Consider the following 25690-nt stretch of genomic DNA (forward strand, 5'->3'; position numbering starts at 1 on the left):
AATCCATGTAACCAAACAGTTATGGGGCCCCATTTTCTTACTACCAGTAAGAAAAAAATATTTTTTTTTGTTTTTGTTTCGTTGTTCTGGGGCACTTTTGACCAACATTGTCATTTTTCCTACAGTGGTCAATGGGGTCCAAGAACTGTTTGGATACAGGCATTCATACAAATATCTTTCTCTGAGTTCATCAGAATACAGGTTTGGAACAACTACAGAGTGAGTCATTATAGGGTGATATATCCCTTTAACGTCTTCCCATCTGTTCCACTACACTGTACATTTCTTAGAGTTGGTTTATAAGCCGTTCTAGGAATCCAATGTGTTTCTACATAGATGCTGGTTGTATCTGTTTAGGGAAGTTTTAGTCATTTTCTCATTTACTAGTTTGGGTTTATTTATAGTTTTTAATGTGTTTACTCAGCTTTGGTTTGATCATATTAATTATTGACCAGAATAGATAGTAAAAAAATACTCTAAGGAAAGAACTCATTTGTTTTTCATTTTTTTAATAAGAAAAGAACATTAAGAACATACCATGAAACAATCAACCACATAAAGCAATATATATATATATTAATATCAAGACACTTAAATTCTAAGACCAACCATCAAAAAGCTGGGTTTAAATAAACATTGTTTTTTTACAGCTAAACAGTACAAGAACATAAATTCTGACCTGCTTTCTTACAAAATGATAAAGCCTTGCAAGAAGTTTGTTTATGATGTGATGGCCTGGCATTTTCTGCTTTTAAATCTCTTAGGAGGTTAGATATGTCTGAGACCTTAAAACCTCATGGCAATTTGCATAATTTCCTGGTGTAAAAGCATTGTTGTTACCAAATGATCTCACCCCTTGTACTAAGGGGTCATTAGTGCAAACTATTGTATGGAAATGACCCAAAGTACATTGTCTGCTGATCTCAGTAATGGCATAGCTGAGCTCTGCATACTTGACAATGGAATTGATGCAAACTGAAATGATTTCCAACTGACCATATTTCTAAAGAGGAAACAAAAAAAAAGGGTTTACCACAGTTTTTGTCAAAATGTAATGTCTATATTTACCTAACAAAAACCTCCATTAAGCATATACAAAACGACTAAATTAATGGCGTAAAATGTAAAAAAAATCATTTCTTCAGCTTCTCTAAGGAGCAAGCACAAAGTATACAACTCTCCTTCAAGGGAAAAAGTGTGCACTGTGTGTAGTGCATTTAAGCTGAACATGACTATTGCTGTAACACAAGACATGGTAGTTTCCCTGTAACACAGTAACACCTGCAGACAGCAGTAACCTGAACTCAAACATGCCGCAATCATGCCTACGTCCTCTAATAATCACATTATTTCATGTAACTTCAAAACACAAAATTATAAGATATATTAAATTCTTCCCTTCATAAATAAATGCCTGACTCCTGCTCCCCAGAACATTTGCAAACAGTATATACACTTTGCATCATTTGGATACATCTCCTGTGTTACAGTTCCTGAATTTATGGGAGTTGACCAAACTCAACAAAACAAGAAAGCAAAATGAAATTCGTCTCTGAAAAGGAATGAGAAAAGGTTCACCCAAACGCTTTTGTCAAGAGTCTACAGAGTTGTTTGGTAGATGCATTATGACGCGTTCAGGACAGACCTGCTGTAGAGGGTCTGATAGTAGGCACCAGAGTCAATGGCGGATGGACCAGCATTGTCATAAATCTGTTTGGCGGCCACAGGAGACGTCGCGTAGCTGTTGTAAGCCATCACCTGGTCCTGATATGACTTGAGGTCCATCTTCTGCTCATTGGACATGAGGTTGGTGATGGAGAACGGGTGGTTGAAATTGTAATGGGGATCCATGGACTTCAGCGGGTCGTTTTGCAGATCCAGGTGCTGCATTGGGCTGGCCAACAGGTGGGGACTGCCGGCCATGCCCTGAGAGTGCAGGTGAGAGCTGGAGGGAGGCATGGAAGAGGTCACAGATGATTGGATAGGCACCGGTGAGCTGTGAGAGAGGCCAGGAGCCTGTGATGCGCAATCCAGCTGGACCAGGTTCCTCTGCTGCTCCTCTGATGCTGATCCTGCATGGGAGCTGTCGGAATGGGCCGAGTCGGCACCCTCTGAGCCCGTGCCAGGGCTGTCCTCGTCCTGCATTCCCTCACCACCGTGCCCACCCTTGGCACTGCCGCCTTCCTGAGATTTGCTCGTGCTCTTTTTTCCCAACTTTTCCTCGAGCTTGAAGCGCTTCTGGCGACGCAGGTAGCAGCCGTTCTCGAACATGTTGCCGGAATTGGGATGCAGCGCCCAGTAGGAGCCTTTGCCAGGTTTGTCGGGCGAGCGGGCCACTTTGACAAAGCAGTCGTTGAAGGACAAAGAGTGGCGGATGGAGTTCTGCCAGCGCTGTTGGTTCTCGCGGTAGTATGGGAACAGATCCATGATCCACTGGTAGATTTCATTGAGTGTTAGCATCTTACTGCCGGACTGCTGAATCGCCATGGTAATGAGGGATATGTAGGAGTATGGTGGCTTGGCGTGGGTCAGAGAGCGACGGTAGGGCTTCGGCACCTCCTTAGTCCGGTTAAGGGAGGTTGGAGACGGGTAACTGATCTGGGACATAGGCTGACCCATGCTCTGGTAATGGGAGAGAGGACCCAGAGAGGCAGATGAGCCCAGCTGGGACAGAGAACTGGGGTTCAAAGAGGAGCCTACCGGGGACAGGCTCATGTGGTTGGGGCCTCCACCCATGCCTGTCAATGAGCTGCTGTTGAGAGCTGGGCTGGGGTAGCCCATATTCATGCTGGCTGTGGAACAGGCCGAGTTCAGATTTATGTAGCTGTTCAGGCTGCTCATTGAGTTCATGGCAGTCTGAGTTGAATACATCTAAAACAAATAAATAAATGAGAGAGAACATTAGTGTTTTCATATCACCAATTGCTTAATAATAAAATCTTCGTTTATAAAACACAGTTTTATGCACGGAGAGCAGTATAATCTCAGTCATATAAATAAAATGGTGAACGACAATAAACTTTGCTGCTTAATATTTTATTGCATGGATTTTGCAAGGCGCTTTTTTGGTTCGCTTTATTTCGTTTTTAATCTTGTTTTGCCTGTAGCTATAAACAACGAACAAGTGGTTAAAATGAAAATACTGCTCTGTGTGGAAACCTTAAAATAGCAAATAAAAAGGAAACGTAACCACGAGTGGTCAATGTTTTCAATTTACTTTCGAACGGGGTTTTAAAAATTAAAAATAACTCTGGGTTTATGAAAAAAAAATGGTGAAAGAATTGTCCGTTTGACTTATAGACAAAAAGAACGTGTGAAAGCGTCCAATTGAAATCGAATTTCAAGCTAAATCATCTATATGTTTTATTATTAATGTTAGACGTACATTTACACGCAGCCTTATTAAACGTGCTATGTTTAAATGTAACCTTTAGAAATAATTAACATATGTTATTTTTTAAATTAAAATGAGAAAAATATATGAAGTTTGGTAACTTCTGATTTAAAGTGGACATTTTGCTTATCACCAAACGTTTTGGGCCACGCGTTAAAAAATAAGAATTCGAACAATTCCAATATTCTATATTTAACTCCGTTCTTTCGAACATAATAAATAATATTTTTATGAATCACTAATCCATCTATTTATCTTTTAGACTATTTATTTATCCACATAAAATGTTGTACATTTATAAGACTGAAGAGCTTTTGAACCTTACCTCACTTGTCTCACTGTAGAACGCATTCCATTCCGGAATTTCATGAGATTCCATCTTCACAGAGCTCAACATCCCCAAATAAAGTTGTAACTCGAAAAAAACGGGATAGTGACTGAGGACTAACCCGTGTAAAATTTCCCAAAACACCACAGACTTTCTAATTCCAAAATCACAAAATCCACATAATACTAAAGCATGAACTGCAGTAAAAAAATGTTTATAACGTTGGGTTCTTCTCTTGATTCAAATGCGTTTTCTTCTCTTCAGTCCCTTAGATCAATTAAGTGTTGTCTCATGATGAGTTCTTTCACTCGGTATTCTGTAAACATCTAATGTAAAAATAATCCTGAAAAAGTCCAAAGCGAAGCAGCCGTGGAGACGTTGACCGTGATGTGTCTGTGTCAGGTCGCTGTGAGTGAGTACTTCAAGAAAGTCTAACCTCCAGGCTTTAAACGCACACAGGTAAGGGACCGCCCCAAAAGGCCATTTGAATACTGTCCCGGGACTCAGGAAGAGATCCCTAAAGGTCTCTCTTGCCCCCTGGTGTTCTGTATATTGGCCGGCGGACACGTCCGTCTCAATTGTCATTACGGACAACTTCTGGCCTGGCTGACATGAAAGCGAGTGGGATAAACCTATAGAAAATGATTCGGGCTTAAAAATGTGACGATTTAGTTCATAAATACTGCGCTGTATGCGACTTTGATATTGATATCTGGTGACTTGTTGGTACTAAAATCGCTTTTTATTAAGTTAACATGACATCGGTCTCTCGTCATGTGGTGGTCGCTTCTGTCTGTCGTCATTGATGTGTTCAGGGCGGTATAAGCTCATCAGGGTTTAAACTCATCACGGTGGGGGTCCCACGTCAGAAATCTAAGGTGCCAAAACGGGTTAAATCCCCATCGGCTATCACTTTCAGATGGGACACAGTAAAAGGTGATTAATTCCCTTGCCACGCTGTCTTTTCTTGAGCTCATAAAGAATGTGCATTAAATTGAATAAATAAAATACAACAATTTAAATAGTTCAAGAAATTTGTATAGGCTTACCCGTACAAAATGTGTAATAGTCTAAGCTCTTTTAAATCGAAAAAACACAAACTGTCTTGATCCGAAAGGCTTTCCGGAGAAATTTTGTTTTTCAATTGCGTGTAAAGAGTCAGACGTGCACATTGTCTAGGAATTCAGGCTTTTTATATTATTATAGTGAGAAGATCTTCAAACTTTCCCTGACTTGAAACGACCTTTGGAAAGGGACCACCGATGTACGACTCAAGTACGAGAATACACATCTCGTTGTTAGGCGCAGACAGGAACATCACAATGTCAATGCATTTCCTAATGGCTAATGAATGGAGATGTAATTGATCAGTTGGCAGGGGGTCGACAGGATTAGTCGCTAAAGAAGACAGCTGACCCCCAAAATGCAACAGTGAGATGTGCGCACAATTCATTAAAACTAAATAACCTCAAACATAAACAAATTAACAATGCACATGTAAAAAGTGTATGACAGAAATTGTTATTTTCTTTGAAAACTGTCAGGTCTGTGAAACCATTTTTGCTGACTTCACAGAACGTACAACTCAACAAAATGACATCACAAACCATACGCAGTCGTGGACAAATCAGATGTCATGATGCGAATTCAAGTTAAAATGGCCTGATAAACCGAAGAGGTGTCTACTTTATTAGGCACGCTTTTCTGCCGGACTTCCTCAATAATCCCTCGCTGTCTTTAAATGGTGTATTGGCGAACACACATCTGAACATCCTCCTGCTGTCTCAGCGCTTGTCATTGCAATGCAGAGGCGCATCGTTCATTAACACCTCTATAATTGGATAACAATAGTCTTAATGGGTAACGCTAATGGAGGAAGCAGAATATTAGAAATGTGTTTTAGGGTTTTGGGGGAATCAGCATATGGTGGTGTTGGGCTACATATAGCGAGTTCAAAACACATGCAAACTTCTCCACGATCTTAATCAAATTTGTTAAATATGGGAGAAAGGCGCACACACAGCTAAATGATTTTAACTATTATGGACGTAAAACCTTTACTGCATTAAAATACATGCGCATTTTAACTGTATAGTGTGCATCTAACAAGGAAAAAAGAAGAGAATAATCTGTCCTCCAGTACATCGCGTAAAGGCGTTTTTTTGCTATAATCTTAGGCTATGGCAAGCAAAACTCTCAAAATAATGTCATAATAGTTTTTTTGTAGTACTGCTATATTATTTAAAATTATTATGAGAAGTGTGCTTGTGACCTCTTTGTTTAAGTATTATTAGATATTTATTCAATGACAGGCTTAATAATGCGCAGGTATGCATGTGTTAACGGTACATTGGCAATACCTTCCGTAAATAGTGTACCTATCAAATTGAAAAACCAAATTTACATTGCATATTGTTTATCTTATTATTTTGTATCGGTCTGTCTACATAGACTACTGAACAAACATGCTTCATGATTTAATTGCGCAATGGTTCTCTTGCACTTAGTATTTCAGCAGTCATTATTCTCTCTTTTTTGTTGTTGTATTTGAATGATTTTGTACTTCCTGAATGCAGTGTGATATTGATGATGAGGCTTAACACGCTGTTCTATAAGGTTTCCTCTGTTGCTGACAATACATTAGTACAATACTTCCATCTGCTGGACAAACATTACCACTACAGCAAAAAAGGTTTATTCTAATTCATATAGATCAATTTATAAATCTATATGAATATCCACTTATAAAAGTTTAAACTGTCAAATTAAAGTATTAAATGAACACATCGGTGTACATTGCTTAAAATCACGTGCTTTCCCCACACAGCAGATAAGCACAGAGAGAAGCACAAAAGCAAACAAGCTTTAACCTTGAACAGTTTCTGAATCACCAACAGGTATGAAAACAACTCATATAGGCCTACTCACACTTTCATAATGATCAAATCAAAGTCCAGTTCAGTTCCTCTTATTATTGTGGGAGTTTTGTGCTTTTACGCGTGGACGTATGATTTGTTTTGACAGTAAACAATCACATTTTATGTGGTTCATCTAAATCAAATACAATGAAACCTAAATGGAAAAAGACTGATATACAGTACCGGTCAAGTGTCCTTTTTCTTTATTTATAGTTTTCTACCTTGTAGAATAATAGTAAACTCATGGAGTAGCACATTTATAACTTTGGTAATTATGTTGCCAATTAAAGAATCTAAAATAAATCAATTTTCTTTTTGCAATTCTTTAACTAGAATTTTCAAAATTCTCTTGACATTGTTTTACCAATTATAAGTTATTAATATAATTTCAAATCTATTCAGAGCTCTTTATTAATTGGTCGAAGTCATCCATTAAAAAAAAAAAGATTATTTTCTTAAAAGGGAATTGATATGTTGGCACAATTTGATACATGATACAGTTTGAGATGACACGATTTTCAATATTATTTCTATAATATTCTGGCAATTCTGTAAAAATAATGCAGAACTTCTATTTAAATAAATGGGTTTACAATTAGCCCAAATTCCTTAACCACTCAGTGTGCAATGTTTAGAATACAAAGCAATAGTTTATAAAAACTATACACTCGGTATATTTAACAATACATCCTAATAATAGAAGGCTTTCCTGTAGCTCAGTGGTAAGAGCATTGCGTTAACAACTCAAGATTGTGGGTTGGATTGCAGATACCTGTATAGGATAATGCTATGTTAGTTGCTTTGGATAAAAACGTCTGCCAAATGCATAAATGTAAATATTTGTGAATGTTGAATACCATCAAAACAAAAATGATCTGTCATCTAAACCCTTTGAAAAAAAGCCCATGAATAGCAGGGTCAAAGTTTTAGTCTGTGTACAGATATTTGGCTCACATTTGAATGGTCACAACATTGTTACCAAACCACCATTTAAAAACAGCAACAATCTCTAGAAGTTTGTGAAAAGTCAATCTTTTAATTTAAATACAATTTGAGCTGTAACATAAAGCCGATTAAACAAAATTCTTCCAGAACAGTCCTTTGTGCATTTATATATATATATATTTAGTCTCATATATATATTTTCAATGACATAAAACCAGACTGAAGACATGTCAAAACAAAATGGAGATCAAAACCTACAGCGCCCTAAAAATATTAAGACACTTAATATTATCTGTTTACAAACCACGAAAAATTTGGCATTTGCCAAATGCAATGAAATGAAGACATTTTAAGTGTCCTAATACCCTTTGAAGCCACAGTTTCAGGCCTGCTATGTCAATTATTTTATCACTTGCATCAAAATGTCTTTGTATAAGGTATAATGTATGCCTTTGACAAGTAAAAATGAAAGAGTAATGCACCATATACGTGTAAAGAAACATTTAGCTCTGTTTTATATTATTAGACTAGTCATCGCCTCCAACGCTTTAAAAGCCAATGGGTTACAATAGAAAATATAGTGATCTGCTTGCTTGTAATAAAAATCTACTTTGTGTCCACCCATATAGGTTTAAATATAGTTCCCAATGTAAAACATTCCTTGTTATCAGATGAAAGCCACAAAAACATTTTACCACAAAAATATATGTTTAAGGATCATATGATACAACGATATTTCAGCAAGTCTATCTTTGGTATTCTATTCATTCAAAGACTTAGTGGTACATAAAGCGATACGGTATCAAATCTAGAGAATGCACATCTATAAAACCATTGAAAGGGATACATTCGTACAATCTACACAAAGTAAAAAACATAAAGATATCTATTGTACATGCTGGATCGAAAAGCATTTTTTTAGGAAGGGCTTTCAGCACTTAGTAATATTCCTGGACTATTTAACAGTTCTATGCAGCATAGACGACAGCAAAACAAGAAGTCTGTAGCTCGCAGCTGAAACAGTTTTTGTGATTGTAAAGGATGCTGCATTTCCAAATAAGATTCCCGCTGTACAATCTGCATCTGTCTGGTGATAACACTTTCTGGGAAATAGCTGTTCACCCAACTGCGCGTCTCTGAATAGCATTGTAAATATGACACGGCACATTAACCTGTTTGTTTTCATGACTGTGAGTTCTTTAAGCGCTGTGGATGAATCTATATGGGGCGACAAATCTAAGAGACTGAAGTGCAGTGGGGTTTTAACACAAGGTCATCTCTAAAGAGAATAATGGCTGTATGCTCCTCCGTCTCAGGAGGAAAAGTGGAAGGAAGGAAAGGAGGTAAAAGGAGAGCGGAAGGGAAAAAGGGAGGAAGGGAACCTGCCCACCAGCAGTCATGTCCATAACGCTGTGGGCCATGTGGTCACGGTGGCCATCTTTGGGGCTCAGGAACACAGCTCCATCTGTGTGAGGTTCACATCTACATGGAAGAAAACAGATATAAACAATTCATTCAGCCAAAAATTTAAATGACGTCACAATTCAACGTGTCACATTTGTAATTATAAATCATACTTAAATATATAGATATACAATCTTCAGATAATAAACTAGATTTCTAACCTGCTGTAAGCCGTTAAGGGTCTCTTTCCTTTTTCACCTTCACATCTCCTGCCAGGATGGTGGAGATCTCTCCTTGCATGAATGCCCACGGCACATTAGAGCCCACCAGAGGACACTTCTCCCCGCTGGGGCAGTACACCTCGCTCCCCGAGCCCTGTCTGCGGATGAAGTCCCGGGTGCAGGGGAAACAGAATTTATGTCCCGGCACCGATGGACACTGGACGAAGTGCGTGTCTTCCAGACGCTCGTGGCAGATGGTACAACACAAAGGAGGACCTCCGCCTCCCGAGGCTTCACCACTCGTGACGGAACCTTGGTCACCTCCGCTAGCGGGGGGCATGGTGACGGTCGTGGCCAGCCCTCCCGTACTGCTGCTGGCTGAGGGTTCTCCGTTGCGTGAGGGCAGGCGTCGCTGACCTCCAGGTGAGGGACTGGAGCTGTTCTGGCGGCCTACGTTGGAATGAGCACCGCTACCGCCTGGGGCATCTTTTGAAGACTGGGGGGTCGTGCCGACGTTATCCGCCACGCTCATGAGTGCTGTGATAGGAGACGGGTCACTACTGTGAGCTCCCATGCCCTCTTGGAGGGTGGGAGGTTGTCCGGCACCAGCCAGTGAGGTAGCGGTCATGTGGGCGGGCAGAACAGGGTACGCGCCTAGAGCCCAGTGGTCTGTGGCCATCCTCTCAGCGCTGTCCGGCTCAGGCGAAGCTTTACGTCTGCGTACTCTGGGCTGCGTGGGGCGGCCTATGAAGGCGGGCGGCATGGAGCAGCTGGCATCCAGGTACGGCTGCGGGAGGGTTTCGGGGAGCGGAGCATCTTTGAACGCCCGTACTGAATCGCTGAGAAGCTCAGAGAGGAGACGCCAGTCGCCAGTGGTGTGCCGTTTCTCATACTCAACATATTTGTAGCCAGAGTTGATGACTTTGCCTGTGTCTTTCTGAGAGTCGTGAAACATCTGCTTGACTAACGCTAATATGCTGGAGAACACGTTGCCAGATCCACACGGGTACTCTATGAAGACTTTCAGCTCAAACTCGAGCATGTGCTTGGCATCGAAAGCAAGAACTCTGCCCACCAGGCCGTGGTCCTTTTTAAAACGAATGTTGAAAGGGGTGCAACCGGAGAGGGTGTGCAATGCGTCCCGAACAGCTTTAGGACGTCCGGCCCAGTCATCTGCGCGGTGCCTTGTGCTTTCGGAAAGCTCGCCGAGCGCCTCCACGTTCCTCTGCTTCTCCTTCAGCTCTTTTTCAAACTCAGGGTTCATGAAAGAGGCCATACCCACGCCCATGCTCATGCCCATGCCCATGGCCTGCCTTTTACTGATCTCGTTTAACATGGGAGCAGAAATGGCCAAGGGAGCACTGCCAGCTCTTGCATTCAGACCAGGCATTGCCGTCAGTAAACCATGCGGGGCTCCAACGAGCCCCTGAGCCATTAAATTGGGTGGCACAGCCCCTACCATAGTCCTTCTGGCATTAGGACTCTGTCTACTGACCTCGGGAGGACCACCATCTTCTAGTCTAGGCAGCCCGTTTGGCAGTCGGGAGGACACGTACTCTCCTCTAGCCCTCTCATAACGCTCGGAAGGCGGTCTGCCTGCCTCCATAGGACCCTCCTTACCACCGGGGCCGTGTTTACCACCAGGCTGTGGACCCGGAGATCTGCCGTCTTGCATCACATGTGTTCTCTTTAGCTGTCGGGCTGTGTCAATGAGCAGCTCTATTCTGTCCGCTCCCTCGTAGTTCACACACCCTCTGCACACCGCCTCGCTAAAGTCCCAGATCATAGCCCAAGGCATCTTCGGCAAGTCGCAAAGGTAGCACCATTGCCGCCTGGAAGACGCCTGCGAGGAAGAGGACATATTTAATAGGCCCTCGCGATCTTGCGTTCGCAAATCCACCCTGGTGTCGTTTTAAAGCCAGCCTCCGAGCGCTTTCGATCGCCAGATGTCTCGTTACGGTCGATTGCGTGCAACTCCGTTGGATTTTGTGTCATTCAGGATGGATATGTTTGATGTTTCTGCCAAGTCGTCTGGGCCGCAGAGTTTCTCCTGGAAGACGTTCCGAAAGTTACACAACTCTGACTGGGTGCATTGTGGGAAATGTAGTGTCGCTGGTGCGCTGGAGCATGTTTTTTTTCAATTGACAAGCACAGTCAACATGTTCAAACTTAAATGGTAAGGGAATTAAAATCACGCGCGGTTCTCTCTTATTTATTGTTTTCGTGAAATTTTACATCAATGAAATACGATTTTTACAGAAATAACTCATTGCCAATAAAGAATCTCCCATCAACAAATAAATAGAAAAAATCAAGAACAAAATAAATGTTAAGGACTATACCGACATCGTTTTGTACATACACATTGGGCATAGTAGGCTATATCACATATCTAGTAGTCAATTATTTCCATTGCATTTTTAAAAACTCACAAATAAGGGGTTAGGGCCATAACAATAAAATTAAGAAAAATATTTTGAATTCCAAAAAAGACATTGTATTTGAAAAGTCCTTGCAAATCATTTTTCAAGCAACGGAAGCTAGACAAATAACAAGTTAAGACAAATACCGTCCATTTACGTATTTTAGTAAATGTATTACACGTTCATAGCAAGATTAACTCTAAAAACAACAACGTTTATATCACCCTGTATAAATGTGTGAAAAAATATAAACCTTATGATAACCTTGCAATATGAGTGAATTGACGTGAATTGTGGAATTTGTCTTCGTGTGTTATCCGACTGCAATTCCCACTTTGCACTGCGGGTGTGACGACTCGTCCGCTATTCACTTCGACGCGTTTTAAACACTTCCGGCACAGTGTTACAAATGGCGCAAAGGAGACACCTCGATGTAAATGTAGTAAACAAAGTGCTTGTGTTTCATTTGAACTGTTTTACTGTGTGTATAAAATAATTCTGTAGCATAACATTACAATTGCGTTCGAAAGGAAACGGCATTTATGGAATAAATACTTAATATTACTCATAATTAAAAAGAACAAAACGTAAAACGGTATTTTATCGGTGTACCCTGGCATCAGCAAAATAAAATAAAATAAAAATATGTACGTTTCTTATGGTATTGAATGTTCTTTCCCATGTGTGTCTGGTACACATTGCTTTTCCAGAGTTTCCTGCGGTGGTCGGTCTGTGTTCTCGGGTGGTCTGTCTGCAGATATATGGCAGTGCTTATAAACTGTGTACACTCCTTGGGTTAGGAAGAGGACGGAGATCATGGAGTAATAACCTCCATATACAAGGAACTGTAATTGAAAAGAAGGCACAAATTTATGTGAAATGTATAGTTTATAAATAGCCTATAAAGAAATAAATAGTCAAACATAGTATAAATGTTGCTCTCTAACCATCTGTAAAATTTGCCAATATTTAGTGCAGTAAGACCCAACCTGTGTTGCGATGTCCAGTCCCAGTGCTGAATTGTCCACCACAATAGCAGTAAGTATAGTTTGTAAAGTGAGGGCAACAAAGGTGTTTATGCCAAAGGTTAGCGCATAACATTCCATAGAGAGGTTAACCGCTATCTGAAACCTTTGAGAAGAAAAAAAACTAGAAAAATGTATAGCTTGAATGCATTGTAAGTTGCTTAAAAGCGTGTGCCAAATGCATAACTGTAGATCACTGATATAATGATTAACCTACATTGTCATTGTGATCAGGAACATGTATGAGGCTTTGAAGATAGCATAACCAGTGTAACACAGCCAAATGTTATTGGTGAGACCCATAAGAAAGACACACCCAGCACCTATAGCAGAGAACACACCCAGAGAGAGCTCGCCCCACATGCCCCACTGTATTCTGATATGGCCCACAGAGAAGGCTGCAGCTGCACCTGTTAGAAACATGACGTCAGATCCGAGAAAAAAGAATGAAGGTAACCATAACATTTTCCAGTACACTGTATTGAGACATTTTCGGTCTAATTTAAGTTATGTTGACTTTGCTTGAATGTTCTCTGTCTTTCAAGACATAAAAACACAGAGACATTGTCTTCTGGTGGAATTAAAGGGACTATCACACCCCCACTGTTTTATTTGTTAAAATTACGTTCTCTCATACAAACCGGGAGAAATAGTCTTGTGCAAATTAATTGCATACAAATGAAGACAACCGATGGTGGATTTCTTTTCAATAGATGATTTAACCATGTTCCACAAAATGCCTCACCTACAAGAGTGCAGACCGCCTCCACTCCACCATTATACACTGATGACGTACTGGAGGGCTCGATGTGGTCCCACATCAGCTGCACATAGTTAAAAACCTGCCCGTATCCAGCGGTGGCCAGAGCCCACCAGATGGACCACTTTAGCATTTTCATGGAGGAGTAGGATTCTCGAAGGCTCTCCCACATTTGCTTCCCAGAACGTTTAACGTTTTCCCAAGCACCGCATCTTTCCTTGGCTTCCTTTCCTCCCTCAGATGCCTCTTCATCCAGAGTGTCCACAGACACCCCGATCCCACTTTTGAAAAACATTCCATTCTTTGGCATTGGCAGGCCTAAAGAGATGAGCAACGCTACCCCCATGAGTCCCAAAGTGATTGTGTTTACATGGAAGTAGCTTGTATTGGCCAATGATACTAGCAGCTGGCCTAACGTGGCTCCAAATGTATATCCAGTCAGCATAGCACTACGGACATATCCTGTAGCTTGCTGATAGCGTTCTGGCGGTATGACGCTGTAGATATATGAAAAGTAGCCCACCTCTGTGGAGGTGACCATCGCAAAGTTGAACTGCAGGTAGGTCATGGCAGTAATGCTGTGTGTGAAGCAAAGTAGCACGTAATTTATGACTAGAAAGAGACCTTGAGTTACTATTACAGGTTTATATCTTAGGAAATCTGTTAAGAGGAAAACTGGGCAGAGAAGGGACATATATGAATATGTCCAGATTGGAAACAGGTAGTTTGTTACCTGCACGAGAGGAAAGAAGATTGTCCCTTGTTATTTGACTAAAAAAGGCATGGGAGTCAGAAGTGCTGACGTAAATTGCAAAACACACATTATTAAGGTAAGACAGACAAATGACTTCGGAGCATGTGCGGCATGAGACATTGTAATCATTTTGTCTCACTCGGCTGATGGTAAATAACTGATAACATAATAATGTGGGACCAATGTACCATGCAAATGATTTGTTTAGTGAAATATGTTTTCATCTTTTGTAAGATATTGACAGAACAAAATCCAATCAAAACTAGACAACAGGGAAGAATAGGGAACACACTGCATTTATTATGATCTAAATTGTACAGTGCTGAATGGTTGTTCTGAGCAAACTCTTATAATAAAAATGAAATAAAAAAGCTTTTCTCACCACTTCCTCCGAAATGTTTTTGGGCCCCACCAGGTAAGGTGTAAGGAAAGGCTCTGCCGGTCTGCAGTTGGCAAAGAAACCATAAAGAGAGAGTATGGCCGTGGGGAAAACCCAGTCTGACCTCCTCATGTCCCCCCAGCACTTCATTCTTCCATTCACTACCAATCTATCTATCTATTTCCTTCTGTTGTTTTGGTTTATTTAAACGGATATGTTGCTATGAAGTGTAAAGAAAGTTGAGTCCAGTTCTTGATTTTAAAGCATGTGCAAGGTGGGTAATTACTTTTATTTATGATAGGGACTTTGATCTGTGTGCATACGTGTGTGTGTTAGTTATATTATATATTATAATACAGGATTGAGATTATACCAATTTTATTGTAATGTAAAGAAATATTAGATATTATTCTGCGTCTGTTTATTATGTTGTGCGTAATGTTGTAAGGAAAAGAAGAGAAACGGGGGAAATAATCAAAGAAAGTGTAATCGGACGCAAACGTTACTCTGCGCATGCTCATTTCGGTGCGCACGTGTATGATCACCATGGTAACGGTTCGTTGATTATCTTCATTGGCGTGATGAGGCTCAAACGGCTGCACATACGGTACTACCCGCCAGGTAATTCACACGTTTACATTCGTAAACTTAATAAACAGTTTATAAAACAAATATATTATTAAAGCATTATTATAAGAAGTATTTGTAATGGCGTGTCTGCTTTCGAGCGACGGTTTGTTTTCAGTCAGGCCAAACCGAAAACGTGTGAATCGAGGTTCAACGTTTTATGTCATTTTACAGGAATATTCCTGGATTATGAGAAAGGGGGAGATGTGAGAACGAAATCCATCGATCTGTTAGATTTGACACCGGAGTAAGTATGGATGTATATAAAGAAATAACAGAAAAATAACTCAAACTTCCTCGTGCTGTGGTGAAACTGAACACGCGTCGTCGTTACTGGTACAGCAGAGCTCACTTACTGTATTGAGTGAATCCCAAAACGTCGAATGTCTTCTTTAATAAGTCTTAGATCAGCTAAAATTTCCCAAGAAATAAAAATATTTAGGCCTACTGGTTATTCCACTATTTTATCAAAAGATGGCAGCAAAATGACTGTATATTTACGATAGAGATTGGTTGACTAGCATTCCTTATTGCCTAATATACTTTTAAGTTAAAAAAGCACGTTTTTGTATAAATGGAAGGCTGTAAGCATATTGGGCCCATTGTGCACACCGGGTTGCTAGAAATAGTCAGTTTCTTTGTGAAACATTTACATTTGTTTATACTTTCGTGAAGTCCTCCTTAGTATCTAGTAAATGTACATTGTTACACTGGCAGATGCTTTACAGTGCGTTATAAGTCTTAAAAAGATACTAAAGGTTATATTTGAGGGAAGTGACAAATGACCTGTTGTATCTGTTAGAGGATATTTTCAGAATTTTTTCATACATGGACACGAGACTGACACAGTGAGAGTGTTTCTGTGAGTTTTGTGGGTGGCGCTATCTAACCATTTTGCCACGCTTCATTTCAAGTAGGCTATTCCGAAGTGCACTCTGGGATTACTACTTCATTCTGATTCCCATCAGATGTAAATGTTCCCCTCTGTCGTGTGTACAACGTTTTTTGAACCTGTTTAGACCCAGCGAAGAACTCATTCAGGGATAATAAACTCATCATCGGCTCCTAATGAACAAAATCACATTTTCAATTTCAATAAAACAAATATAGATGAAATCTTAAATGCATTAAGAGCCCTTTTGGCACTGAGATTCTGTTCAAATTGACTTGAAGTTAGTTGTTTTAAAAGAAAGAAAATGTAAAGTTTTTATATCATGAGTTTTATTATGATATGTTTTAGTTAGATTTATTACTTAATAAAAACAACTGCAGTTTGATTGATACTGCTTTGCACAATAAAAACATGTTCAGTTTTTGGAAATGAACACTTCTCTTTAGCTTTATTTAATGTTACCAAATGTCTGCATTTGACCATTAAAAAAAGGTTCAGTTTGCACCCTTACAGAAATAACACAAATTTAATGTTTTTCACATGATCACACCGTTTCGCTTTTCTGTAAAGGCAGGCATACAAACTTTGTAAAAGGTTTGCATATAGACGGACAACAGTGGCATTTTTTAAAATAAAGATAGCTAAAGTAAACAGATTTTACTAACCTATTTTACCCAATTTGGCTTTTAACATATAGATTACTCATGACATATTCAGCCATAACATGTATTATTTTGGCCACCATCACTGTTTATGTCTGTCTTTTTTCAGAGAAATTATTTACAATACTCTTCAAAATGTGGTTACTTTGACACAGAAGGACAGTTATATGTTTCTTTCTTTCTAGGACTGATGTGAATGAGTTGGTGTCAAACATTAGAGCTGCTGAGCCTCTCATCACTTCTTCCTGTGTTGAGCAGGTGAAAATCCTCATCCACAAACTACAGGACAAAATCGGTCAAAAAGATGAACGCAAGTTCTGCTCTTTCAGGGTATTAATAAATATTTATTTATTAATGATCTGTTTTATTACTGTAATGCACAAACATGTTTCAGTGCATTCTATGAACACATCTGTTAAGTTCATCTCATTGTTTTGTTTTGACATGATGAAACTCGGTCGGTGTAAAAACAGTGCACAGAAACGACATAAGTCACACTTAAAACTGTATGAATGTCCCTCACTTAGATGTTGAAACTATAAAAGTAAAGGTAGTTTGTATCTAATGCAATGCAATTCATACAAGAATGTTCAAATACGTGTCTGTGCTGTATACACCTGGCATCTTTTGGAGTTCATCAATTGCACGAAGAGCCTTAAACATCCTATATTGTGTAGTTGTTGCTTATTATACTGGGCAGGTTTTGAATAGGTTTGTGATGCCCAGAACTTACTCAGTTCAAGATTTCAACATTAACCACTAGATGGCAGCAGAGGTCTGCAGGTTTTTATTGACGTTGCTATACAAAGTTATTCCTACCAATGTATGGAAACAGCACACTCAAGCGTATGAATGTAAAATAAATCAGTGTGCTCCACTAGTGTTTATGTTTTCTGTTCTCCACAGGTGCTTCATGCTCACATCTTACCCCTGACAAATGTAGCCTTCAATAAATCAGGATCACGGTGAGGTTATCAGGAGTGCTCACATGCTTACCCCCAAACATCTCTATAATTCAGTATGTCTCCTTAACTCTCCATCTGTTTGCAGTTTTATAACTGGAAGCTACGATAGGACATGTAAAATATGGGACACGGCATCTGGGGAGGAGCTGGACACTTTGCAGGGTCATAAGAATGTTGTATATGCCATCGCCTTCAACAACCCTTACGGGTAATTACACCCCTCTCATACATTTTAATCACGTACCGCCTTCCAACCCACCGTTCTGAACGGCTTACCCACTTTCCCTTTATTTCTCTTATAATGTTTTTCACTTTGAGAAAGGCCTCCGCTAACCTGTCTGTCTCATTCCTCTTAGTTCTCTGGAGGGTGACTTGTTTGTTATTACAATCAGAGCATTTGTCACTTTGAGTCATAACAGGAGGTCTTTGGTCCTTTTTCTGTTTGTCTCTCTCAGCGACAAGGTTGCCACTGGCTCATTTGACAAGACCTGCAAATTGTGGAGCGCCGAAACAGGAAAATGCTTCTACACGTTCAGAGGGCACACGGCTGAAATCGTACGTCTGGCAACACCAGAATCACATTTGTTTTTCATATTTACATTATTGTTAGCTTTGGAAAGAATAGTTTACCCGAAAACGAAATTACTTAGTTTATTTATATCTCAATCAAAATAATCATTGCTGGTAAAATAGTGTGTTTTCCGGCAACTGTGGTGGACAAAAGCACCTGTTTATACTGTATATGCTCAAATGTCTTTATAACAAATCTCTCTGATTTCTGTATTAGGTATGCTTGGCTTTTAACCCTCAGAGTACATTTGTTGCCACAGGCAGCATGGACACCACAGCCAAATTATGGGATGTTGAGAGTGGGGAAGAGGCATGCACGTTGGCAGTAAGTGTCTACGTTTTTATCCTGTATTTTCTTTTGTTAGTTCCTGCATCACGCCTCATCCTACACTATTCCCTCCTGTCTTTCATTCTTCCATCGTTCCTCCTCAAGAGAATTATAATGATTTCTCTTTTATTCTCATTGATCTCTAGTGATCAGTGAAAACTGCACCCATGGGAGTGTTTATTAATGAGTTCATCATTAAATCTCTCATTAATCCCATTTATGTGATTATTCATCCATTACGTCTCATGGCCATGAGTGGCACTTTGTTTAGCTGAACAGTTCCGTAACACTCATACAGATAAATGTAAACAAATGTGCCCTGTGATGCTGTGGAGCGTGGGGGTCTATTCCTCTTCACAGCACATGACAGAGCTGTGTGTGTGTGTGCTGGGTAATTACCTCTAATTATTTCCCTATGAATCTAAATTATGAATAGCTCAGCCAGATCTTGGTGACGAATTGGGGAAAATTTATATAATATTTCTTTGCTTGAAAGTGGAAAACTGTTTCTTCCATTCTTTCACAATATATCTCTGTTGAACACTTTCTCAGGGTCACTTCGCTGAGGTAATCTCTCTCGCCTTTAACACAACGGGTGATCGGTTGGTCACAGGTTCGTTTGACCACACAGCCATTCTGTGGGACGTTCCTTCAGGCAGGTTAGTGTCCGAATCTTGAAGAAAGTTGCTGCTCATAATCAGTGAACGAGTCTGTGGTTTTGTTTTAGTTTGTCTTTTTTTAGGATTTTGAAATACTGTGGTTGAGATGTGATTTATGGCCTGTGGACGTGTACATGGAAATGCAAAAATACTTCAGTGAACAACAATGACAGCTGAACAAGAATGTTGTTACTTACCATGGCGTGCTTAAAACATGTATATCGTGATTTGGAGTTAACTTTGGTCATGATAAAGTGTACAGGTGTTGACATTATCATTATAATTAGTGTTTTCTTCTCTTCCAGGAAAGTTTATATTCTCGCAGGTCATCGTGGAGAGATCAGTTGTGTACAGTTTAACTGGGACTGTTCCCTCATTGCCACTGCATCTCTGGACAAAACCTGCAAGGTCTTACACATTCATCTCTTTCCTTATTAAATTGTCTTTCTTATAGGCACCAAGAAGTACTTTTATTTTAAATTCAGGTCAATTCTGCACACTTTCGCTGAAGCAACTGTTGTTCAGCAACTCGGCAAAAGTGGATGTGTTCTGAGTTCTGAACAGTTGACATTAACTCACATACCAAATTTCTTCCATGTTTCATTCATTTTCATCATTCCAGATATACAATTCTCACATTGTCTATCTGTTTCTAGAGACTCCTTATTATTCAACAGACTCTGATGTTTCTCAAACACAGTGAGACAAAGTCTTCATCATTTTTAGTGGAGATTTTTACACTTCTGTGCTTTTGGTGTTTCTGGGAATAGATAGTTGTATGCATGTACATCATGGGTGTGATGCAGAAGTTAAGGTGTTTTTCTGACAGTCGATAGTATGTGGCGTGTTTGTCAATGTGAATTTTGTGGATTGTTTGTCATAAGTTTCTGTGTGTGTTTAGGTGTGGGATGTGGACAGCGGTAAGTGTTTGGCCACCCTCTTAGGTCATAGTGATGAGATATTGGACGTGTGTTTTAACTACACCGGGCAATTGATCGCAACAGCCTCTGCGGATGGTAAGACACCACAACTTCCATATCTATTTGTGATATTAGGTTAATAGAGGATGTGCACACACTTTAGGAAAACTGTAAAGAACACGTTTAGACATTTTGCACAAGTTTTTACCTCAAAATCATCAATGCATTATTTTATTACTGTAATGGTACATGGTTCTCTGAAATACATTCATTCTGTGATTAGTCATTCGTTGCATTAAGGTGGTCTGGCATTTCCAAATCAACTGTATCGCATAATGCATTAATGGCAAAAAAACTGGGACATTTAACCCCACAAATATGAATGTCAAAGGGTTTTTTGCAGTATTAAGTCATACAGGTTTGAAGTAAATTAAAGAATATAATTTTTTTGGATTAACTATTTCTTCAACTGTTAAGTGTTGAAATATTTGGTCCCATTAATACGCTGCATAAATAGACAACACAGAATGTATTGTGTGTGTTTGTGTGCAGGTACATCAAGAGTGTATAGTGCAGAAACATTTCAATGTTTATGTAAATTAGAGGGACACAAAGAAGAGATATCAAAGGTAAGAAAATCGCAAAGATGCTTTTTACTTGCTTTATCAATCTTAAGTCACTCAAATGTCCACTGTGGATTAATAACCCTCTCCTCTTTACATTTTGTCGTGGTTCTTGATTTTTGTCTCTTCAACTACTCATTTCCTGTCATAGTTCCTTACCGTTTATCTCCACCGGTGTTGCCCTCTTTATAACCCAGAATCCCCATCGTCTTTAACTCATTTGTATTCTCTCTCATTGCTCTTTCCATGCGTCCTCTCTTCTGTTTACGTTCAGACTTATCTTTAAACCATCTAGCCATAATATCCTGTCTTCTCTGCCCTCCCTCCTCAACATCACCATTGCGTCAGAATATTTCCATTTCCTGCGTAAAAGTCAATAACTCAACTGTACGCACACGCTTCGCCTGTCACATCAACACAGGTCAAATTCAGTTCAGCTGTCTTTTTTCTGTCCGTCAGTGTGTCTATGCCGCCCTCTGCTTTTTTCTCTTATCACATTGAAAAAGGATGTTCCCACTAGCACCACAATGAAGGACTGTCCCAATGCATTATCATAACAAAAGGCATGAAATATAATTTGCTTTTTGTCTCTCTCTCTCGCACCATAGGTTTGTTTTAATCCGCAGGGGAGGTGCATTCTGACAGCAAGCATGGATAAGACGGCACGCGTGTGGTGTGTGAGCACGGGAGCGTGCTTGCAGGTGCTGGAGGGACACACCGATGAAATCTTCTCTTGCGCTTTCAACTATGAGGGGGACACCATCATTACAGGCAATTACACACATTCAGAAATGCACACATCACCCATAACAAAATATTCACACGCAATCATACAGCAGCAAATTTCAACCTGGTTGTCGCTCTTTCTGCAGGCAGTAAAGATAACACCTGCAGGATTTGGCACTGAGATACTGAACCCTGCGGGAGGATGGATTGAAATACTACAGCTCGTAGGATTAACCTTTACAATTTATAGAGCGATACAGAGTATCTCAAGTCACACTGCTAGACTTTATCGAGACACATTTTATCAGTCTGGAAAACAAGTACAGAGAAATTATGGGAGTTAATAAGGCAAATTGTTGTGTGGTTGTCTATTGACTTCCAATGTTACTAGCCACATATTGTTTTCTGAGTAAATTAGGAAGATTATCTACTGTATTTAATCTGTCTACGGTTAAAATGACGTATATGCAGATTTACAAAGACACCTTTTCTGCAGTTCCTTTACATATGTGTGTCTCTTTCCAAATAAAGGCTGCAGACATCTGAATGACCGTACGCAACTTTTATTTCGAAAAGATGAATACATTCAGGTATACTGTGACAGACCGGATAGTTTTGTGTGCTTTCAACGCTGATAATAAAACACTTACATTGTCACTATGAAGAGAAAACCGCAAACGCACCAGATTTCACGTTTACAAGTCGACTTTTACGTGACACAACTGTATTGTACCGTACATATTCTAAACACTCTATACTTTGACAGTCTGCCTTTAGCCTGTGGACCTCTGGGCAATCAAAAACAAAACCTGAAATTTACATTTGCAGTCCGTGTACATAACTCACAGTCTAAAATATTTACATCTAGGCAAAATAACATCTTTTGAATAACAGCAGTCACAGAAAACTAAACACACAATTCAGTCTGAGAGATACAATAAAACAGTGTGTGCAAACGTAAACTTTAAATTAACATCTTGTGTGCTTGGGAATGGGATCTTTATATCTATCTATACAAACATTGAACAGCATAGCTTCCATATTTTTGACAGGGGTTTGTTGTACGGTAAAAATGAGCAGGCTACAAAATCTCAAGGCTGATTGGTTCGTTTTAACCATGTCCCTCTAACCAGAGCTGGCGGATCTAAGTTTTCCGTGCATGTAAAGACAGGAACATGCGCAATTTAAAGGGAAATCTGTTGAGATATGCAATGGGCCAAAGGGCATTTCCAGCCCATTTTATGTGATGATAAGTTATGGACAAGGCATTTCTTTCTACAGTACATCTCAAAATTCCTGTGATCTATAAAAGACTTACACTTGTGACAGAAGGTGCAGGATCAGAATAAAGGTTTGTATTGGGTGTAAGCCGTGAATCCTAATGAGCATATCAAAGGGAAGAGTGTGGGATGTGCTGGTGTTTGCAGATAGCAAGTTCACATGTTACCACTGAGTGTGAAGTACAGATTCCATACTGAGTCTTATGCTAAGAATCCAGGGATTGAGAGCCATGAATACCTATACAACCAACCTGCTAACTTGTGATATGTGGAGCCTCGCAGCTTATAGAGCTCTGGGGAAGTGTGTCGATGTACAGCAACAGCAGAATTTGTGGAGCCAACTAGTGAATATGGTAGTAATTGAAAGGGATTGGATGTTGAAGCTGAGGCATTATAGGAGCAGTCTCTGTGTGAGGAGGTGGTCTCAAGAGATGTTTGTTCCAGACTATATACTTGTGCTAGCACAGGACGGATATGTGGTGTCTCAAGCTTTTGATCCATGCGGTGGATGTGTGGGCTCTAGCGCTTTGTTTTCAATATCCAGTCAAACAGGCTGGGCACAGCCTGCTCTCTGTGCTCCTGGTTGAGTTGGCAGAACTGGGCCACGGCACTGAACAAGTCCCCTACACGCCAAGCCTTCTGATTGGCCAACTGTACCACTCTGTGAAACTGAAAAACAAATACATTCTGTTCACTCACTGCATGCAGGTGACTGTCAATATTCACTATAGTTTTTTGTCATTTCAGGGTAAAGGCGTACTACTATTAATGAAATTACTGGTGGGTGATGCTGTGAATGTATGATCGTGGGCCAATTCTGTTTTAGCACAATTATTTCCTCTTGCCCTCACCTTGGCGAGATTGTGCTCCTGAGTCTTGTTAAAATAAAGTGCTGGTACTCCAAGTTCAGATGCAGCGATCCACTGAAGTGCTGCCCTCAGTTCTACATTCACACACTCGGACTCCAGGTCAAAGTTTACCACCAGGAGCTCTCTTTGACAGCTGCTGCCTGCAGTGGACAAACCTGACGTAACCTCTGCAAAAACAACATCAAAATAAACTTTGTGAGGTAAAAAAGTGAGGTAACTTCCACATCCATGCTGGATGTGATCTGTGTCCATGTAGTGAGTCTTTAGCTTGTATTGATACTGATAAACCGCAGACTCTACAGTAATGTGTAATAGAGCACCTTAGAAACCTGTGCTTTTGTATGCAAACGCCAGAAGCGAGTTAGCATTTTAGCCATTACGTTTCTGTAGCCCCAAATGTTTGTGTTTTTGTGCTAAAACTTATTGTTTAACAGCCATTCTGAGACTGATCTCATCTCTCTCGCTCAGAGAGAGTCACAACTAAACATTCTTAAATATTCTTTATTTTAAGCTCATAATCTAAAGAGAGCATTGCTCTTAAAAACATATTCATTTGGTCATGACGTCTCTATCCTTAGAATCTGTTCCAAAATGAATCTCTCGCACCCGTCGTCTCATCTCTCGCTCTCTCGTAGCAGGATGACGCTCTGCCTGTCATCTACCTCGTGTCTGGGTAACTGAAAGTAGCTTTTGTTCTCTTGCATGTGAATGAGTCATTTGCAAGGTGTGAGTTTGTGCTGGTGATACAAAAGTCACTTTAGCTGACGGAGCGGCTGTCTATCTGCTAGACGAGAAGCAGACTGTAGTGAAGGATGAGGGGTAGAGGGCAAGTAATGCGGCTTCAGGCTGTATATATGCTATTTTAAGACGAGAGCGTGTATGCAAACTTTAATCAGATAGAGGGAGACCGTGACGAAAGGCTGTTGTATAAATAACAGCAGAGGAAGAATTATATAGAGGTCGGGTGAAAGATTATAATAAACATATTGACACATGAGCACAAAATTATAAAGACCCAAGACTTATTTAGACCGGTTTGTTTGTTGCAGTTTAAGAGAAAACATCACTCACCGTCTGCTGGATCCTGACAGTGTGGTGCTTTCCTCTCTCTCTCCTCACTGCAAACAGATAGGCTATCATTACGGGGTGGTATAGAGCTGTACGGAGCAATGCTGGCAATGTTACAACATTACGGAGCCCTTCAGGGGGCAGTACTCTATTGCACTCATCTAATAAAAAGCTCAAAATAGAACATGACTGCAAGTCTTTGGCGACAAGGCCCATTAGAACTGTTGGCGCTTGAGATTGTTCCCAGACGCTAATTTACAGACAAACCCCTTGACTCCTGCTTAGTCAGCATACACCGTGAATGGTGTGCATGAAAATACGTGATGCTAATTTAACCTAGTTTCATTTAACCTAGTTTCTGTCCTCTGCCTGTAGCGGGCTTTTGGAAAGCCCTCAGGGTTATGGATGAGCGCTTAGCGGCCATTAGTCTCTCACTAAGTGTGTTGCTGTTGGATACCTGATTAGGCTGCTGGAGATGGAATAGTCTGGAAAGCCCTCCTGGTCTGCCAATCCAACACTGGAAGCACTACTGTTCCCATTTCTGAAATGCACACATGCACATTAAGGGATAACTGTGGACAAATACACAAAGTATTTCGGGATGAATTTAGTGGAAATACATTGCACCTGCTGTCTGTGTAGTTTTAGCACCTGGTTCACTAAAGAAACTATGCAAATCTGGTAAATCTGCAAACGGGCCCACACAATAACGGTTGCTCTAAGCACTAGATTGTGGTGGTGCAGCAATCTACAGCGGTCTGGCATTCTTTACTGAAACTTTTAAGCATCATTTCACCTCTGTGGTTGGTCACACCTGAATCGGCTCTTTACAGAGACATTTCGCAGAATATCTTTGTGTTTCATGAAATGTCTTACATAGGTTTTGAATGACAGAATTTAGATTTTGAGTAGTCTATCGCTTGCTATTACTAGTAAATTTCCCGTTATTT

At 40.1% G+C, this 25690-nt stretch overlaps 5 protein-coding genes across 7 annotated transcripts in view; 1 reads left to right on the forward strand and 4 right to left on the reverse strand.

Annotated features, from left to right (window-relative positions):
• Positions 1-510: 510 nt before the first annotated feature.
• Positions 511-4140, reverse strand: foxa3 (forkhead box A3). The gene is made up of 2 exons (XM_079466302.1): positions 3720-4140; positions 511-2871 (listed from the first exon to the last, which is right to left on the reverse strand). Exons 1-2 carry the CDS (start codon positions 3789-3791, stop codon positions 1624-1626), a joined length of 1320 nt encoding a protein of 439 aa, XP_079322428.1. The 5' UTR covers positions 3792-4140; the 3' UTR covers positions 511-1623.
• Positions 4141-7658: 3518 nt separating this feature from the next.
• Positions 7659-11321, reverse strand: irf2bp1 (interferon regulatory factor 2 binding protein 1). The gene is made up of 2 exons (XM_079465219.1): positions 9211-11321; positions 7659-9067 (listed from the first exon to the last, which is right to left on the reverse strand). The coding sequence occupies exon 1, from the start codon at positions 11069-11071 to the stop codon at positions 9224-9226; it is 1848 nt and encodes a 615-aa protein (XP_079321345.1). The 5' UTR covers positions 11072-11321; the 3' UTR covers positions 7659-9067; positions 9211-9223.
• Positions 11273-14866, reverse strand: slc19a3b (solute carrier family 19 member 3b). 2 transcript variants are annotated; one of them, XM_079465220.1, is made up of 5 exons: positions 14555-14866; positions 13404-14151; positions 12876-13068; positions 12623-12764; positions 11273-12478 (listed from the first exon to the last, which is right to left on the reverse strand). In XM_079465220.1, the coding sequence occupies exons 1-5, from the start codon at positions 14699-14701 to the stop codon at positions 12290-12292; spliced, it is 1419 nt and encodes a 472-aa protein (XP_079321346.1). In that variant the 5' UTR covers positions 14702-14866; the 3' UTR covers positions 11273-12289. The 2 variants fall into 2 exon arrangements, with proteins under 2 accessions (XP_079321346.1, XP_079321347.1); XM_079465221.1 differs by having other exon boundaries at positions 13404-13996; positions 14555-14825.
• Positions 14809-22214, forward strand: daw1 (dynein assembly factor with WDR repeat domains 1). Of its 2 annotated transcripts, XM_079465223.1 has the most exons (14): positions 14809-14825; positions 15000-15172; positions 15353-15425; positions 16918-17062; positions 17639-17697; positions 17783-17905; positions 18153-18252; positions 18485-18592; positions 19148-19254; positions 19560-19662; positions 20156-20270; positions 20727-20803; positions 21406-21568; positions 21670-22214. In XM_079465223.1, exons 2-14 carry the CDS (start codon positions 15133-15135, stop codon positions 21702-21704), a joined length of 1248 nt encoding a protein of 415 aa, XP_079321349.1. In that variant the 5' UTR covers positions 14809-14825; positions 15000-15132; the 3' UTR covers positions 21705-22214. The 2 variants fall into 2 exon arrangements, with proteins under 2 accessions (XP_079321349.1, XP_079321348.1); XM_079465222.1 differs by lacking the exon at positions 14809-14825 and having other exon boundaries at positions 15030-15172; positions 16918-16990; positions 21670-22074.
• The window catches only part of sphkap (SPHK1 interactor, AKAP domain containing), a gene marked incomplete at its 5' end in the record, with an annotated part of 47933 nt that continues 44314 nt past the window's right edge, over positions 22072-25690 (reverse strand). Inside the window, 4 exons of the mRNA XM_079465347.1 lie at positions 22072-23472; positions 23655-23839; positions 24744-24790; positions 25198-25281. Coding sequence (XP_079321473.1) covers positions 23323-23472; positions 23655-23839; positions 24744-24790; positions 25198-25281 — 466 coding nt within the window. The 3' untranslated portion in view covers positions 22072-23322. The remainder of the gene's footprint in view (positions 23473-23654; positions 23840-24743; positions 24791-25197; positions 25282-25690) is intronic.

This window comes from Barbatula barbatula, assembly GCF_947034865.1.
Source record: "Barbatula barbatula genome assembly, chromosome: 10".
NCBI classification, from domain to species: Eukaryota; Metazoa; Chordata; class Actinopteri; order Cypriniformes; family Nemacheilidae; genus Barbatula; species Barbatula barbatula.

Bases quoted from the DNA above. Each gene is read 5' to 3' on its own strand.
- daw1 (XM_079465223.1), top strand. From the start codon at position 15,133: ATGAGGCTCAAACGGCTGCACATACGGTACTACCCGCCAG. The intron at 18,253-18,484 runs GTACGTCTGGCA...TTTCTGTATTAG, and splicing joins GAGGGCACACGGCTGAAATC to GTATGCTTGGCTTTTAACCC. The intron at 20,271-20,726 runs GTAAGACACCAC...GTTTGTGTGCAG, and splicing joins CGCAACAGCCTCTGCGGATG to GTACATCAAGAGTGTATAGT.
- slc19a3b (XM_079465220.1), bottom strand. From the start codon at position 14,701: ATGAAGTGCTGGGGGGACATGAGGAGGTCAGACTGGGTTTTCCCCACG. The intron at 12,765-12,875 runs GTAGGTTAATCA...TTCTTCTCAAAG, and splicing joins TTCCTGATCACAATGACAAT to GTTTCAGATAGCGGTTAACC. The intron at 12,479-12,622 runs GTTGGGTCTTAC...TTTCAATTACAG, and splicing joins GACTGGACATCGCAACACAG to TTCCTTGTATATGGAGGTTA.
- foxa3 (XM_079466302.1), bottom strand. From the start codon at position 3,791: ATGTTGAGCTCTGTGAAGATGGAATCTCATGAAATTCCGGAATGGAAT. The intron at 2,872-3,719 runs GTAAGGTTCAAA...TATTTGTTTTAG, and splicing joins TCTACAGTGAGACAAGTGAG to ATGTATTCAACTCAGACTGC.
- irf2bp1 (XM_079465219.1), bottom strand. From the start codon at position 11,071: ATGTCCTCTTCCTCGCAGGCGTCTTCCAGGCGGCAATGGTGCTACCTT.